Below are 12,892 nucleotides of genomic sequence, written 5' to 3'. Positions count from 1 at the left end.
TTTTTTTCATTAAAAAAAATTTAACTGGCAGTGTGTGAAAGATGATAGAAACTTAGACAACGCTAAATGTATGCAACGAAAAGTGGGTTTCCTCCTGCTCCTCTTCCTGCCATGGTCTTCCCCTGTTGGGAGGCAGCCACTGCCACCACTTTCCTCTGTGTCCTTTAGAGTTTTTTTTTTCCCTGTTGACATACCGATACCTATATATGAATCTACAGTGTTTTGGTGAGGACAACGTGTATGTGTAAATATGTACAGAAAAGTGACTGTGTATCTGTAACAACCCCCCTGTGAACAGACAATAGCATTCTAGAGACATTGTTCTGCTTTGCTGTTTTTCAATGACGAGTATTTCTTGGATTCCATATATCAATAGACTGCTACTCCATCCTTTTTAACAACCGCAGTAGCATCCCATTATGTGGGATGTCCCCGTTTATTTAATGTCTCCTGTTGGTTGCTTCCAGTATTTTTCTTTTTCAAAAAAGTCTGCAGGGAGCATCCTTGTCCACATGTGTTAGTGCACATGTGGGACACACCTGCAGGACGGATTCCCAGATGTGGGATGGCCGGCTCCAGGCACGCACAGCTGCACTGCACAGAGGTTCGTTCTCCTGGGTGAGAAGACCTGTTTCCCCGTGGTGTGCCACCCAGCGGAGTCTCAGCCCTGACTCTGAGTGAAGATAAATGACGCACATGATTTTAATCTGCTTTCCTCTGCACGTGAGTGAGGCCTAGCTGCTGCTGCTGCTGCTTCTCCTTCTTCTCATTTTTTTTTTACACAGATAGTTACTTTTGGAATCATTTAAAATTTACAGAAAAGTTGTAAAGTGGAGCCGAGAGTTTCCACAGGTGACTCACCCTGTTTACCTCTGTGTTAATTCCCACCTATGGCACCATGGTCTATGTCAAAACCAAGAAACTGACAGAGGAACAACGCTAAAGACTAAACTGCAGGCTTTCTCGTCTTTGCAGCCAAGTTTCCATATTTTGGTGAGGGCCTGGTGCCCACGGAAAGCACACTTCCAGGTGCTGCCAGGGCGGGGGACGGCTGGCGATGCCCTCGGGTGGGTGTGGGAGGCTCGCCTCATTCCTGTTCCTCCCACGAGACTTTCTCAGTCCCAAGCCCTGCTAAGGCTCACAGCACCTGTGTCGAGAGGGAGGCAGGGCCCGGCTCATGCGGCTAGTTTTCCTGCAGAAGCAGCTGGGGTGCCCAGAGGGTGGACTTGGTTGTCCCAAATCTCCCAGCTGCCACAGGGCAGAACCTGTGTCAGACTCACTGCTGCTGCTTCCCGGAGAGCAGCGAGAGCAGAGCTCCACCAAGCGCTGGTCACTTGGCACACAGTCTTTCACTTAACGCCCGCTGCAGCTCTGCCCGGTCAGTGCCACCAGCAGACTTGCTCCGTGCGCAGACGTGGAGGCGGAGAGCCATGGGACAGCGGGTCTTAGATGGCTGAGCTAGGATTCTCCACTGCACAGGTTGAGCCGCTTTGCTGGCCGCTGCCTGTGCCTCCCCCGAGTCTGTTCTCCCTCACCCCACAACTGCCTCCCAATGTGATTGAGACTCCAGAGGGCACTTCCCCCTGTTGCTCACCAGGCTCTCCCTGCGGTCTCTGCCTCTGTCTGTCTGTCCCACCGTCACTAGCTTTCAGAGCTCCTCTCATCTGTTCACTGCCTGGGCCCAGAATCTTCTCCTCTCGCCGAGTTTCTTCTGGATGTCTCCTGCACCACTGCTGGGCGCCAGGGACACTTGGGATGTAGGGAAACCAAGCTCACTGCTTTCATGGGGCTCTTCCTTTTTCCTGGAAAAAGACTCTGACCCTGACGCCTGGATGCCTCCCCATGTGCAAATCCATCATTCCCTCCTGTGGCGCTCTGAGCATCCTGCCCTCTCTGGCCCACAGTTTCTTGGGATAGTGGTGTATCCTGGTGTCTGCTGTGGAGGCCCCGGCCCCTGCGCACTGGCGGTCCACCCTCCTTCAGGCCCTGGGGATGTGGCCGTGGGTTCAGGGCAGGTCTGCGGGCTGCTCCCAGGGCTCAGGCGCGCACACACGTGATTTACCGTGCCTCGCCGCACCACATGTCTTTAAAATTACAGTGCCCATTTCCTGCTGAAATAATTTCCACAAAGACCGGCTCCTATTACCGCAAGAGGCGTGCAGACGTCATGATTTATTATTATTTATGGTCCCAAGGCCTTGTTTATGCAAGACGGGTTAGGTGCGTGCGATAGAAATGCCATTATGCAAATGACATTGAATGTCCTTACTGCGCCTAAATAATTTTTGTGTTGGACGATTAAACCTCATCTGTTATTGATATGGGCTGCAGTCGGGCTATTACAGAGTCCCAACAGTACTTACTCCCAGTAATGGGAAAATTGAGAGAGAGAGACCAACACAATTGCCTCAAGTGGGCCGTGATGGCCTGGAAGGAGCAGAACATCTCCGAGGCCTGAGCGCAGGGAGCCGCCAGCTCGTCGGGATAAATAAGGGAGGCAGCGCCTGGCAATAAATTAAGTCCGGGTTTGAGTGGGTGCCTTGGAGGATTTGCGGCCTTCCCGCCTCGTGATTTAGCTGTTTGATTTAGCCAGGGGAGCAGGCCCTGTGCCGCGAGAGCTGCCGGTGTGGAGAGGAGGGGACAGAAGAGGAGGGTGGATGCGACGCCGCCACCATCGGGCATCCAATCTGCCGGCCCGCGCGCCGGCTGCTGATGGCTGCCCCCTGCACACACCCTCCATGCACGCTCCCTCTCTCTCCCTCGCTCCCTCTTGCTCCTTTTTTTTTTTTTTTGACACAGCTGTGAAGTCCCATTTTGATCAGTGTTGATAGCTTATGAATTCCAAAATTGACAAAATTTACAGAAAAATGAGGATAATCCATCTTCCTTAGCAGGCTGTCAGGAGCTGGCCATACTTCATAATCTCCAATTACAGATGCTATTTTCCGACATTTACATGCAGATATTAGAACCAAATGAAAATGAGAAACAAAGAGAGAATGGAAACGCAGCTATTTATATGTATAAACGACAAACAGGTACATTGGAGATGTGTAGATTGGATTTGGGGTCCCTCTAGGAGGCTGGAGAGAGACAGCCTTGAGCACGTAGGGTTTCAGAACAAAACGGAGAGACGCATGGCCTCGCCATGCTGCCTGTGATCTGGTGGTTTGGGTTAAAAATGGGTCGGCCCTGGCTGGCGCCACGGTTCACTTGGCTAATCCTCTGCCTGTGGCGCTGGCACCGTAGGTTCTAGTCCCGGTTGGGGCACCAGTTCTGTCCTGGTTGCTCTTCCAGTCCAGCTCTCTGCTGTGGCCCACGTGCTTGGGCCCTGCACCCGCATGGGAGATCAGGAGGAAGCACCTGGCTCTTGGCTTCGGATCAGCACAGCACGATTTGGGGGGTGAACCAATGGAAAAAGGAAGACCTTTCTCTCTGTCTCTCTCTCTTACTGTCTAACTCTATCTGTCAAAAAAAAAAAAAAAAAAAAAAAAAAGGGTGGGCCCTGCCCAAATAGCTAAAGGTGCCTGACTGGGGGGAGGGGCCCAAGTAGAGCGTCCCCAGGCTTTCAGGGGTCCCTGGGGGTCGCCCATGGCTCATACTGGGCCATCAAGTCCACATATACTTCACAGAAGGGTTTAGAGCCTGCCACATTTATTTAGGACACACACACACCACACACACGTGGAAGAACTGCACTGGATTCAGCTTATTATCTGAGGCAAATTTCAAAAAGTTGGCACATCATGGTGACTGATACGTAAGAAGGTTCTAGAAGGTACCACTGCTTGTCAGAAGGGCTCCAGCCAGGTGCACTGGGAGTAGCACCCATCCCCCTTTAAAATGAGGTATAAATAATAAAATTAACGAGGGGAGAAGGGTTCTGCTCCCTGGCTCCCTGGCTCCCTTCCTGGGGCTGATGTGGCCGAGAGGGGAGGGTGTGGGAGGAGGCTGTGTAATGAAAATGTTCTTCCCATCAAATCGAAGGGAGAGCAGCCTTGTTACCCTCGCAGCTGTACGTGGCACTGTCTTCTGGAAAGCGGGGATATTAATTAGCACTGCTTTGGATGAAACTCTCCCAACCATGTCGGATGGTGCGATTTTTCTCTTTGTGAGCCTGACACGGGGTGGCAGAGAGAAACCTGCCTGTGTTTTCCCTAGCCGACTGTCACACCAAACTTTTCTTTGATCTAGGGATCAAACCCCTTTCCCACTTGGCGATGAACGTGAGCCATTGCAGGGTCTTCTGGGGCAGGGGCCAGGCAGAGGGATGGCTGGAGGGGGCTGGCCAGGGAGAGGTGCACAGCCAGTTGCCTTTGGCTTGCAGGCTTTTTGTTTGTGGGAAGCTTGTTTCTCGCCAGCAGCGTTTATATTATTGGAGGTTTGATTTGTGGGAGGGAGGTAGAGGAAATAAAAACAGGAGGCAAAATTAATGTATGTGTGTGTGTGAGGGAGCCAAAGGGATGGTTAGGAATCCAGCGCAAACGGTGCCTTCAGAAGTGTGCCGTGCACACATCCAGTCTCCGGGCGAATGGCTTGCTTGTTTAACTAAATGATAGGGAGTAGCACAAACAATGGTTATTATGCTTCACATCCATGTGTGAAATGCAAGATTCATGGAAGTAACGTGTAACTGCCAATTGCAAGCATATTTCTGCTATTAAAAGCAGCGGCTCTTAAGTAAACCTCAGTGAAAAAGGCAGAGAAGCAGAAACGCCGCTGTCGTGGTGCTAGTTTCATCTCTGTGCTTCTTAGCTTGAGTCGGAATCCGGGCTCACCCATCGTAGCTAAAGCCGAAGCCTCACAACTCCTTCCTTCGGTTTCTGTCCAAGGATCAGAGTCACAGTAAAGAACAGAGAGGGATGGGACTGGCGCTGTGGCACCATCATTCCATATGGACATCGGTTCGAGTCCCAGCTGCTCCACTTCTAATCCAACTCTCTGCTAATGTGCCTGGGAAAGCAGCAGAGGGTGGCCTAAGTCCATGGGCCTCTGCACCCATGTGGGAGATCTGGATAAAGTTCCTCGCTTCTGTTTGGCCCAGCCCTGGCTGTTGTGGTCATTTGGGAAGTGAACCAGTGAATGGAAGATTCATTCATTCTCTCTCTCTCTCTCTCTCTCTCTCTCTCTTTTTCTTACTTTCTCTCTGTCATTCTGGCTTAATCTTTTTTTTAAGGACAGAGAGGGCTTAACTGGGTGAACAGTCAGATGCCTGATTGTTCCTTAATAGTGCTAACAATGTCTTAGGCTTCTTTCTGTATCGTTTCCCGCTGGTGTCAAGAGTGATTGCGAATGTTGACATTCAAGCTAAGCCCTCTGAGTTTATCATGTCAGAGTTTTCAGTCTAAATGGCAAGAATAAAGTTAACAACATGCATGGTTGAACCAATCTGGAGAAACTTTCAATAAGAGGAGGTAGCTCGTGAGCCAGGATCCGAAGGGGTGGATGGACAAGGGTTGGAGGAGTGAAAGGGTGTGGGATCTCAGAGTCGTGGTATGACTGGTGTGACTCAGGGAATGGCTTAGCCAGATGTTAGGGTCTGGAATAGGCATGCTGTCCAGAGAGGTCAAGCCACATGGGAAGACACCCTTGACCTGGCAGTTGGGGTTTGCCCCTTGCTGGGCTCCAGTGCAGTTTAGAATTGTGGGAAAGAACACGGACTTTGGGATGGGACGGAAGCTGTGTTGAACCACATGCCCTGCAACCTGCTGCGTGTATCTGGACTGCAGTGTTCTGTGCAGCATGATAGGCTGCTGGCAGTGACCTGGTAGTGGTTTACAGCGCTGTTGACTTTGAGATCACTGCTTGAGTGTGTATGTTGGGGGGGGGGGACTGGACATGTTATTTTGGTGCCTTGTGTCCCGCTGGCATTGTGTGTGAAGGGGGAGGGTGACGGCCATAGGGTTACTACACAGAGCATGTGAATGAATGCATTTGAACACTTAGACCTGCACCTGGTGTATAGCAGGCATCCAGAAAATGCAAGTCATTGACTGGGACCGAGACCTTAGTGGGGAGCTGGTCGAGTCCTCTTAGCTGCAAACCAAGGGCTCTGTGTTCGCATTGGTGGCCTGGCCTCCTCAGCCTGCTTTTCCTGGCAGTTCCCTTCCCCAGCTCCAGGAACCCTCCCAGTGCCGCCTGTGTGGGAGTCCTTTCTGATAGGGACTGGGGGTGCAGAACACAGAAGGTATTAGAGAGGTGGCCTTTAGGGGGTGGGACATCCAACCCTCAGTGCCCTGCCCCTACCTGCAGGTCCAGTGGTGCAGGGAAAGCCTCTTGGTTCCCATCTGTCCCTGTCTTCCCCACATGGGGAAGTCACTCAGAAAGAGAGCGAACCGTGTGCACCTTGGGGTGCCAGGGAGTGGAAGATGGGTTCCTTCCCCCACATTTGGAGCACACAGTCACAGATTCCTGCCTACCTTTGGGGGTAGCCCTCTCCCAGTCCTGCAGCAAGAAGGCATGCAGACCCCTGGACAAAGCCCGTGGAATTTTGCTGCCTGCAGGTGGAGCTTTGGTTCTGAGACTCTCCTTCCCCTTCTCCCTGTCAGGCCCTGGAGCTGTTCCTTGTGTAGCCAGGCAGAGCCAGAGCAGGTGCGGGGCCCCTCCCACAGGAGGCCCTCCTGCCCCACCCTGCAGGCTTTAACCCACCCTGACTGCTGGGCCCCTGCTCTTCCTCCAGAAGTGGGCTTCGTGCTCCGGGATGAGGACACCCCTGGCAGGACAGCCTTTCTGTCATCGTGTTTAGGACACTCTGTGAGTCTACGTGTCGCACACTGGTTAGGAAGGGGGCCGATGAATGCTCCTTGCTTGATTTTGTATCCTGGACTTCATCCCTGTCCCTTTCTAATGAACCTGGAGTAAGCTCTGTGTTGACCACGAGAACAACTTGCATCTGCCAGAGGAACGCAGAAGCTAGCATCCTGTGCCAGAGCACACCTGGCAGTAGGCACCTGGACAGCACGAGAGGACATTGGCGGGAACTGGAGCCCTGGGGAGCACACCCAGGAGCCTGGGGGGCAGCCTGCAGGGGAGGGTTGCACCTTCTCACAGCCAACTCCCCGGAGCTGGAGTGAGCTCCCTGTCACTGGAGATGCCTACTTCGTGGGTTTCAGGCATCAGAACAAGATTAGCCTTCATAATCTCAAGCTCCTTTGGGCCCTGAGATTTGCCCCCCCCCCCCCCCGAATTCTGTAAGGGACTGGAAGAAGCAGAGGGCCTTGGGTAGGTCATTGCTGTAGACAGAAACCACATCTGACTGCCGTCTCCTCTCGGGGGAGCCCTACTGTGGCTGTGCTGCAGGGCCCTGGCAGGCTGGGCACAGAACAAGGCAGAGGAGTCTTGTAAACTTTGCTCTGAAACTTCCCAGAAGCCCCTGGATGCCTCCACGAGCCGTTTGGGCCCAGGCACAGCAGAGTTCTGGGGAACCGAGTGAATAGTGGGCGAGTCTTTGGTGCTTCCGGGCAGCCAGCGCACCTTCACATCGTCCCGTGACCCCGGGAGGCACCCTGGTGTACTTGGCACAGCCAGGCTGTGCTACCTGTCCCCATTCATTTGGTTCCGCGGGCATTTATGTCACATCTGTTCAGAGCTGGGCACTGGGCCAGGAGCTGCTGCTCAAAGATGAGGCAGACAGAGCCCCACCCTCGGGGAAGCTCTTGCTGGGGCTGGGGGATGAGGGCCTTGAACAGTTTAGTACCCAGCACAGTGATGAGTGCTGTGACAGACACAGGCGCCCTCAGCTGTTGTAGGACCTCGGAGGAGGGAAAATCAGGGGCACTTCCTGGAAGAGGAGGCCCTTTCAGGACCTTTGGCCGTTCTCCCCCCTGCTTAATTCCAGCGGCCGTACTTTTGCAAGTGTCACTCGCAGGGCCTCCGTTCTGCAAGCTGGCTTTCCTCCCCCAAGCGGGATCCATCGTCTGCTTTCATAGAGACCACGCTGAAACCTTGTTCTGTCTGTCCCTTTTTGAAGGTTAAACTTTCAGCTTTGAGGCCACGGAGACTCACCTGCAGGTGAAGGGACTAACGCAGAGATCCCATGCCCCTCTGCCCGCTTTCTCGCAATCCTAGCATCGCCCCGAACCCCAGCAGCTGGGATGCTGACGGTGCTGAGACCTAGCCTCGCCATCGTCACAGGGAGCCCTTTCCAGCAGACGTTTTCAAAGGGTTTCTCTGTGTGTCTGGTCCTGGGGACTTCAAAAATGAAAAGAGAAAGGGGCTGCCCTCGGGATGTGGCATGCTTACTGTGTCTCGTGCGTACTCGTGTTGTAACAAGGGAGGGAGCCGTGGACAGGAGGTGCCGGGCCTGGCTGCACACAGTACGAACTTGGCCGTGTCAGACGTGAGCTGTGTGTTCCCAGCAGACCTTTCTCGGCCCCATGGTCCCACCAATGGCTGCCAGGCCAGGCCAGGCTGGGGCCACGTCAGGGAGCACCCATTCTGTGGGCTGAGGGTCCTACCTTTGCAGGGTGCGGATTCGGTGAGACACCTGGACAGGGAGGGCCCTGGTAGCTCTGGTCTGTCTCTCACCTGACAGGTGGAGTCACTGAGGCCCGGGGAGGGCAGGGGTCTGCCCCAGGTTGCTTGGGAGTCCAAGGCAGAGGCGGTACTCCAGGCCCCCTGGCAGCTGGTCTGGTGCCCTGTGATCAGGAGAGCTGTGCCCTTACTTTATGCTTTGCCAGCTGAACAGCTGTATTTTGGGAACCCTCCTCCTCCTCGCTGGAGGAATACATCTGGGTCTGGCACCAGGTCCTTTGTGGAGGAGTGGGTCCCCTCATAAGTCTTTTCTGCTCAGGGCCGGTAGCGAGGGCTTCTTCAGTTCCCACTCTGCTTGTGGGGCGGGGGTGGGGGACTGGCTCTGACCTCGGTGTTGGACACCTGGCCTTGCTCTCACTGTGCACCTGTTCACACCCTAGGAGTCCCAGGGACAGTTTTGCCCACTAAGGGCTCTGTAGTCTAGAAAGTGCCAGGGTCTGTGCTTCACAGTGGGCACAAGAAAGAAGCAGCAAGAGGGCAGCCCCCGGCTGTGCCCGACCTCGGGCGCTCCCGCCGTCCTGGAGACGTGCATCAGGCAGTTGGCGAGGGCCAGCAGCGCTGCCCCAAGTCAATCACGTGCCGCCTGAGCCTTTTGACTTAACTATGGAGACTTTCCAAGTCAGCAAAAATGGTATAATCAACCCCTAAACACCCATGACCTGCATCCAACACACGTCAACTCATGACTGGTGGTGTGTATCAATATTCTATTCCTCTACATTCTGTTATTATTTTTACATGTTTATTTATTCTTTTTTTTTATTTTTTTGACAGGCAGAGTGGACAGTGAGAGAGAGAGACAGAGAGAAAGGTCTTCCTTTGCCGTTGGTTCACCCTTTAATGGCCGCTGCGGCCGGCGCGCTGCGGCCGGCGCACCGCGCTGATCCGATGGCAGGAGCCAGGAGCCAGGTGCTTTTCCTGGTCTCCCATGGGGTGTAGGGCCCAAGCACCTGGGCCATCCTCCACTGCACTCCCTGGCCACAGCAGAGAGCTGGCCTGGAAGAGGGGCAACCGGGACAGAATCCGGCGCCCCAACCGGGACTAGAACCCTGTGTGCCAGCTCTGCAAGGCGGAGGATTAGCCTAGTGAGCCGCGGCACCGGCCCTGATGTTTAATTTTTCTATCATAAAGTGCACATATTGTAAACATACAAGTTCATGGTTTGTAGTAAACTTGAGGTGTTGTGTGACCATTAGCACAGTCCTGTTTGATTTTATTTTTTGGAGATTTATTTATTTATGTGAAGGGCAAAGTTAGAGAGGGAGAGACAGAGACAGAGATCTTTCCATCCACTGGTTCACTCCCTAAATGGGCACAATGGCCGGAGATGGGCTGATCTGCAGCCGGGAGCCAGGAGCTTTTTCTGATCTCCTACGTGGGCGCAGGGGCCCAAAGACTTGGTCCATCCTCCACTGCTTTCCCAGGCACATTAGCAGTTAGCTGGATTGGAAGTGGTGCAGCCGGAACTCCAACAAGCACCCGTATGGCAGAGGCTTTACCCGCTACGCCACAGCACTGGCCTCCACGGTCCTGTTTCAGAACAGTTCCATCTCTGCAGAAAGACCCTCGTGCGAGCTCACGGTTGATCCCAGCTTCCTGCTCCAGCCAACCACTGCTCTGCTTTCGGGGTTGTGTGTTTGCCATCTCTAAACAGTTCACCTGAAAGGAATGCCTTTTGTATCTGGCGTCCGTCCGTCCCTCACTTAGCATAATGCTCCTGTGGAGCCACAGGCATCAGGACTCCCCATTTTTGTCGTTGTTGCATAGTATCCTGTTGTATAGACAGTCTGTTAACCACACTTTGTTGTCAAGCAAATTCCAGATAGCATATCATTGTGTAGATACTTTGAGAATGAATTTGTATTTTAAAAAAGTGTTTATTTATTGGAAAGGTAGAGTGACACACACATGAGGGAGGGGGTAGCAGATAGGAAGAGGGAGAGAGGGAGAGAGAGAGGGAGAGACAGACATGGAACTTGCATCTGCTGGTTCACTCCCCAATTGCCTGCGGCAGCTGGGACTGGGCTAGGCAAAGCTGGGAGCCTGATACTTCATCCAGGGCTCTGATGTGGGTGGCAGGGACTCAGTACTCGAGCCATCACCTCCTGCCTCCCCAGGGTGCACATAAGCAGGGAGTCAGATAGAAGTGCAGTAGCTGGGGTTTTGAACCAGGCAGTCCGGTTTGGCACACGGGCATCACATGCAGCGGCTGAACTGCTGTGCCATCGTGCCCAGCCCTAGAATGAACCTCGGAGGCATGAGAGCTTCTAAAGCGGATCCTCCGTGCCTCCTGGTACTCAATGTCATCAAATACTCGGCGTTTCCATTTCCAGTTGTTTCATTATGTGTCTCACACGGTTTTTATAGTCTGTTTAAATCAAGGTCTATGTTCTGATCGACTGATGTGTCTCCAAGTCTCCTTTAACCTGTAGGTTCCCCCTCCATCTCTCGCTCTTGCTCTGTACCTCACTTGGTGAAGAGGGAATCCCTGCCTTGTCACTTGGTCAGTGACAGGGGACAGCAGTAGAAGGGGACTTGGAGATCATCCAGTGGACATCCTTGCGCAGGTGGGGAAGCAGAGGTGGTGAGGGGAGGCGCCCGGGGCCAGGTCCCTGGCTGCCTTGGGCTTGCAGACTGCTCTGCTTCCCGCATCCAGGCCCGGGGACCTGCCTCTCCATGCCAGCTTCTGCCCGGATCCAAGCAGGTGTGGAGGTGGGCAGGTGTCTGGTCGTCGGGATGGAAGTGGTCAGCCTGGCTCGGGCTCGGCCTCTGAGGGCTGCCCAAGGCCTGGAGGAGCTCAGAGGTGACCGAGCAGCCTGCAGACCAGAGGTGGCTTCCTGAAGGCGCCCGGCCTGCAGCCTCGCCCCCTGCCCTGCCCTGCGCTGCGCTGCCTCCTTCTCACTTGTCTGTGTTTCTTTTCTCCTCCATGCTGTGGCAGTGGTGCCCCGTGCTGATGAGACAATACTTGGTGCAGCCCCAGGCAGTCCTTTTCCAGGTAATTTCCAAATGACGCCCAGCTCACTTTCCTGGGGCTCGTGCCTCCTGGAGTCGGTGGCGAGGATCTCACGGCCTCTCCTGTTGCTCAGTTTCCCAAGCACTGCCCTGGCCTCACTCCTTACATTGTCAACACCTCCTGTTCAGGACCAGAGAGCCATGGCTACACGAGTGAGGAAGTGGCAGAGCTGGCCTAAGGGCCTGTGCAGTCACTCCTAGTCTATGTTCTTTCTTTCTCTGGGCCAAAGGCTATCAATGATGCAGATAAGAATGGCCCGGGAAGCCCAGCCCTGTCTCTGCACCCCAGCTTTCCCACGTTCAGAAAGGTGACCCTGAGCATCCTTCTACTGTGACAGCTAAGAGAGCTGGGCTGCCCATCATCTGGAGTGTGGTGTCTGTAAGGGGGGGTGCACACACCTGGAGCTGGTGGTCATGACGTTGAGGCCTACAGGAGCCTGTGATGTCACTGTGGGCAGTCTGTGAATTGCTGACCTCAGTTCTTTTCTCTTCCTGGGTCATGGTCAAGGCCAGCAGCAAGAGACCTAGTTGAGGAGGGAGCAGAAGTCTGGGATGGCATCCTAAGAAAGGACCCCAAGGGCTCAGAGAGTGGGACACGTGTAACCCAGCTGTGCGGGTGACTGTCAGTGGCTGGGGAGGGGCAGGCATGTCCCCAGGTGCATAGGTGTGCCAGGCGTCACTTCGTGCAGACCTCGGCACACCGCCATCCTGTGCCGACTTCCTGAGTGTGAGAAATGGAATGACTGTCTTGTTTCCAGAAAAGGCACCCATGCCTTCTCTCCCCTCCCCTCCTCTCTCTCTCGTTCTCTTACTCTGATCTTCCTTCTTCCTTCCTTTTCTTTTCATTCTGTGTCTCCCAGCCTCTACTTTCTTTTTTAAAGATTTATTTTATTTATTTGAAAGGCAGAGTTAGAGAGAAGTGACACCCAGAGAGAGATCTTCCACCTGCTGGTTCACTTCCCAAATGGCCGCAATGGCCAGGGCTGGGCCAAACCAGAGCCAAGAGCATCATCTGGTCCTCCCCAAGTGTGTGCAGGGGCCCAAGCACTTGGGCCATCCTCCTCTGCTTTCCCAGGTGCATTAGCAGGGTGCTGGCTCAGAAGTGGAGCAGGCAGGACTTGAGCTAGTGCCGTATGGTATGCCAGTGCTGTAGGCAGTGGCTTAACCTGCTATGCCACAACACTGGCCCCAATGTCTATTTTCACAAAGGAAGCCTACAAAACAGACAGTTATGTCTATCTACGTTAGCTAAGTCTGCAAAAGATTCAGAAATTGTGTAGAGAAAAGCAGGAAGATCAGTAATAATATGGTTATGTTGGTTAAACACTCAGTGTGACTGAGCTTCCTG

The 12,892-nt window shown here is 53.7% G+C and overlaps 1 protein-coding gene across 4 annotated transcripts in view; it reads left to right on the top strand.

Annotated features, from left to right (window-relative positions):
* The window catches only part of PAX5 (paired box 5), a 194,601-nt gene that overhangs the window by 92,826 nt on the left and 88,883 nt on the right, over window positions 1-12,892 (top strand). For 2 of the 4 annotated variants that reach the window (XM_070054521.1, XM_070054522.1), the window contains exon 7: window positions 11,471-11,527. The exons of the other annotated variants lie outside the window; for them this stretch is intronic. In XM_070054521.1, coding sequence (XP_069910622.1) covers window positions 11,471-11,527 — 57 coding nt within the window. The remainder of the gene's footprint in view (window positions 1-11,470; window positions 11,528-12,892) is intronic. 4 annotated transcript variants of the gene reach the window in all.

This window comes from Oryctolagus cuniculus, chromosome 1 (assembly GCF_964237555.1).
Source record: "Oryctolagus cuniculus chromosome 1, mOryCun1.1, whole genome shotgun sequence".
NCBI classification, from domain to species: domain Eukaryota; kingdom Metazoa; phylum Chordata; class Mammalia; order Lagomorpha; family Leporidae; genus Oryctolagus; species Oryctolagus cuniculus.
This window is presented reverse-complemented; position numbering and strand designations above follow the sequence as displayed.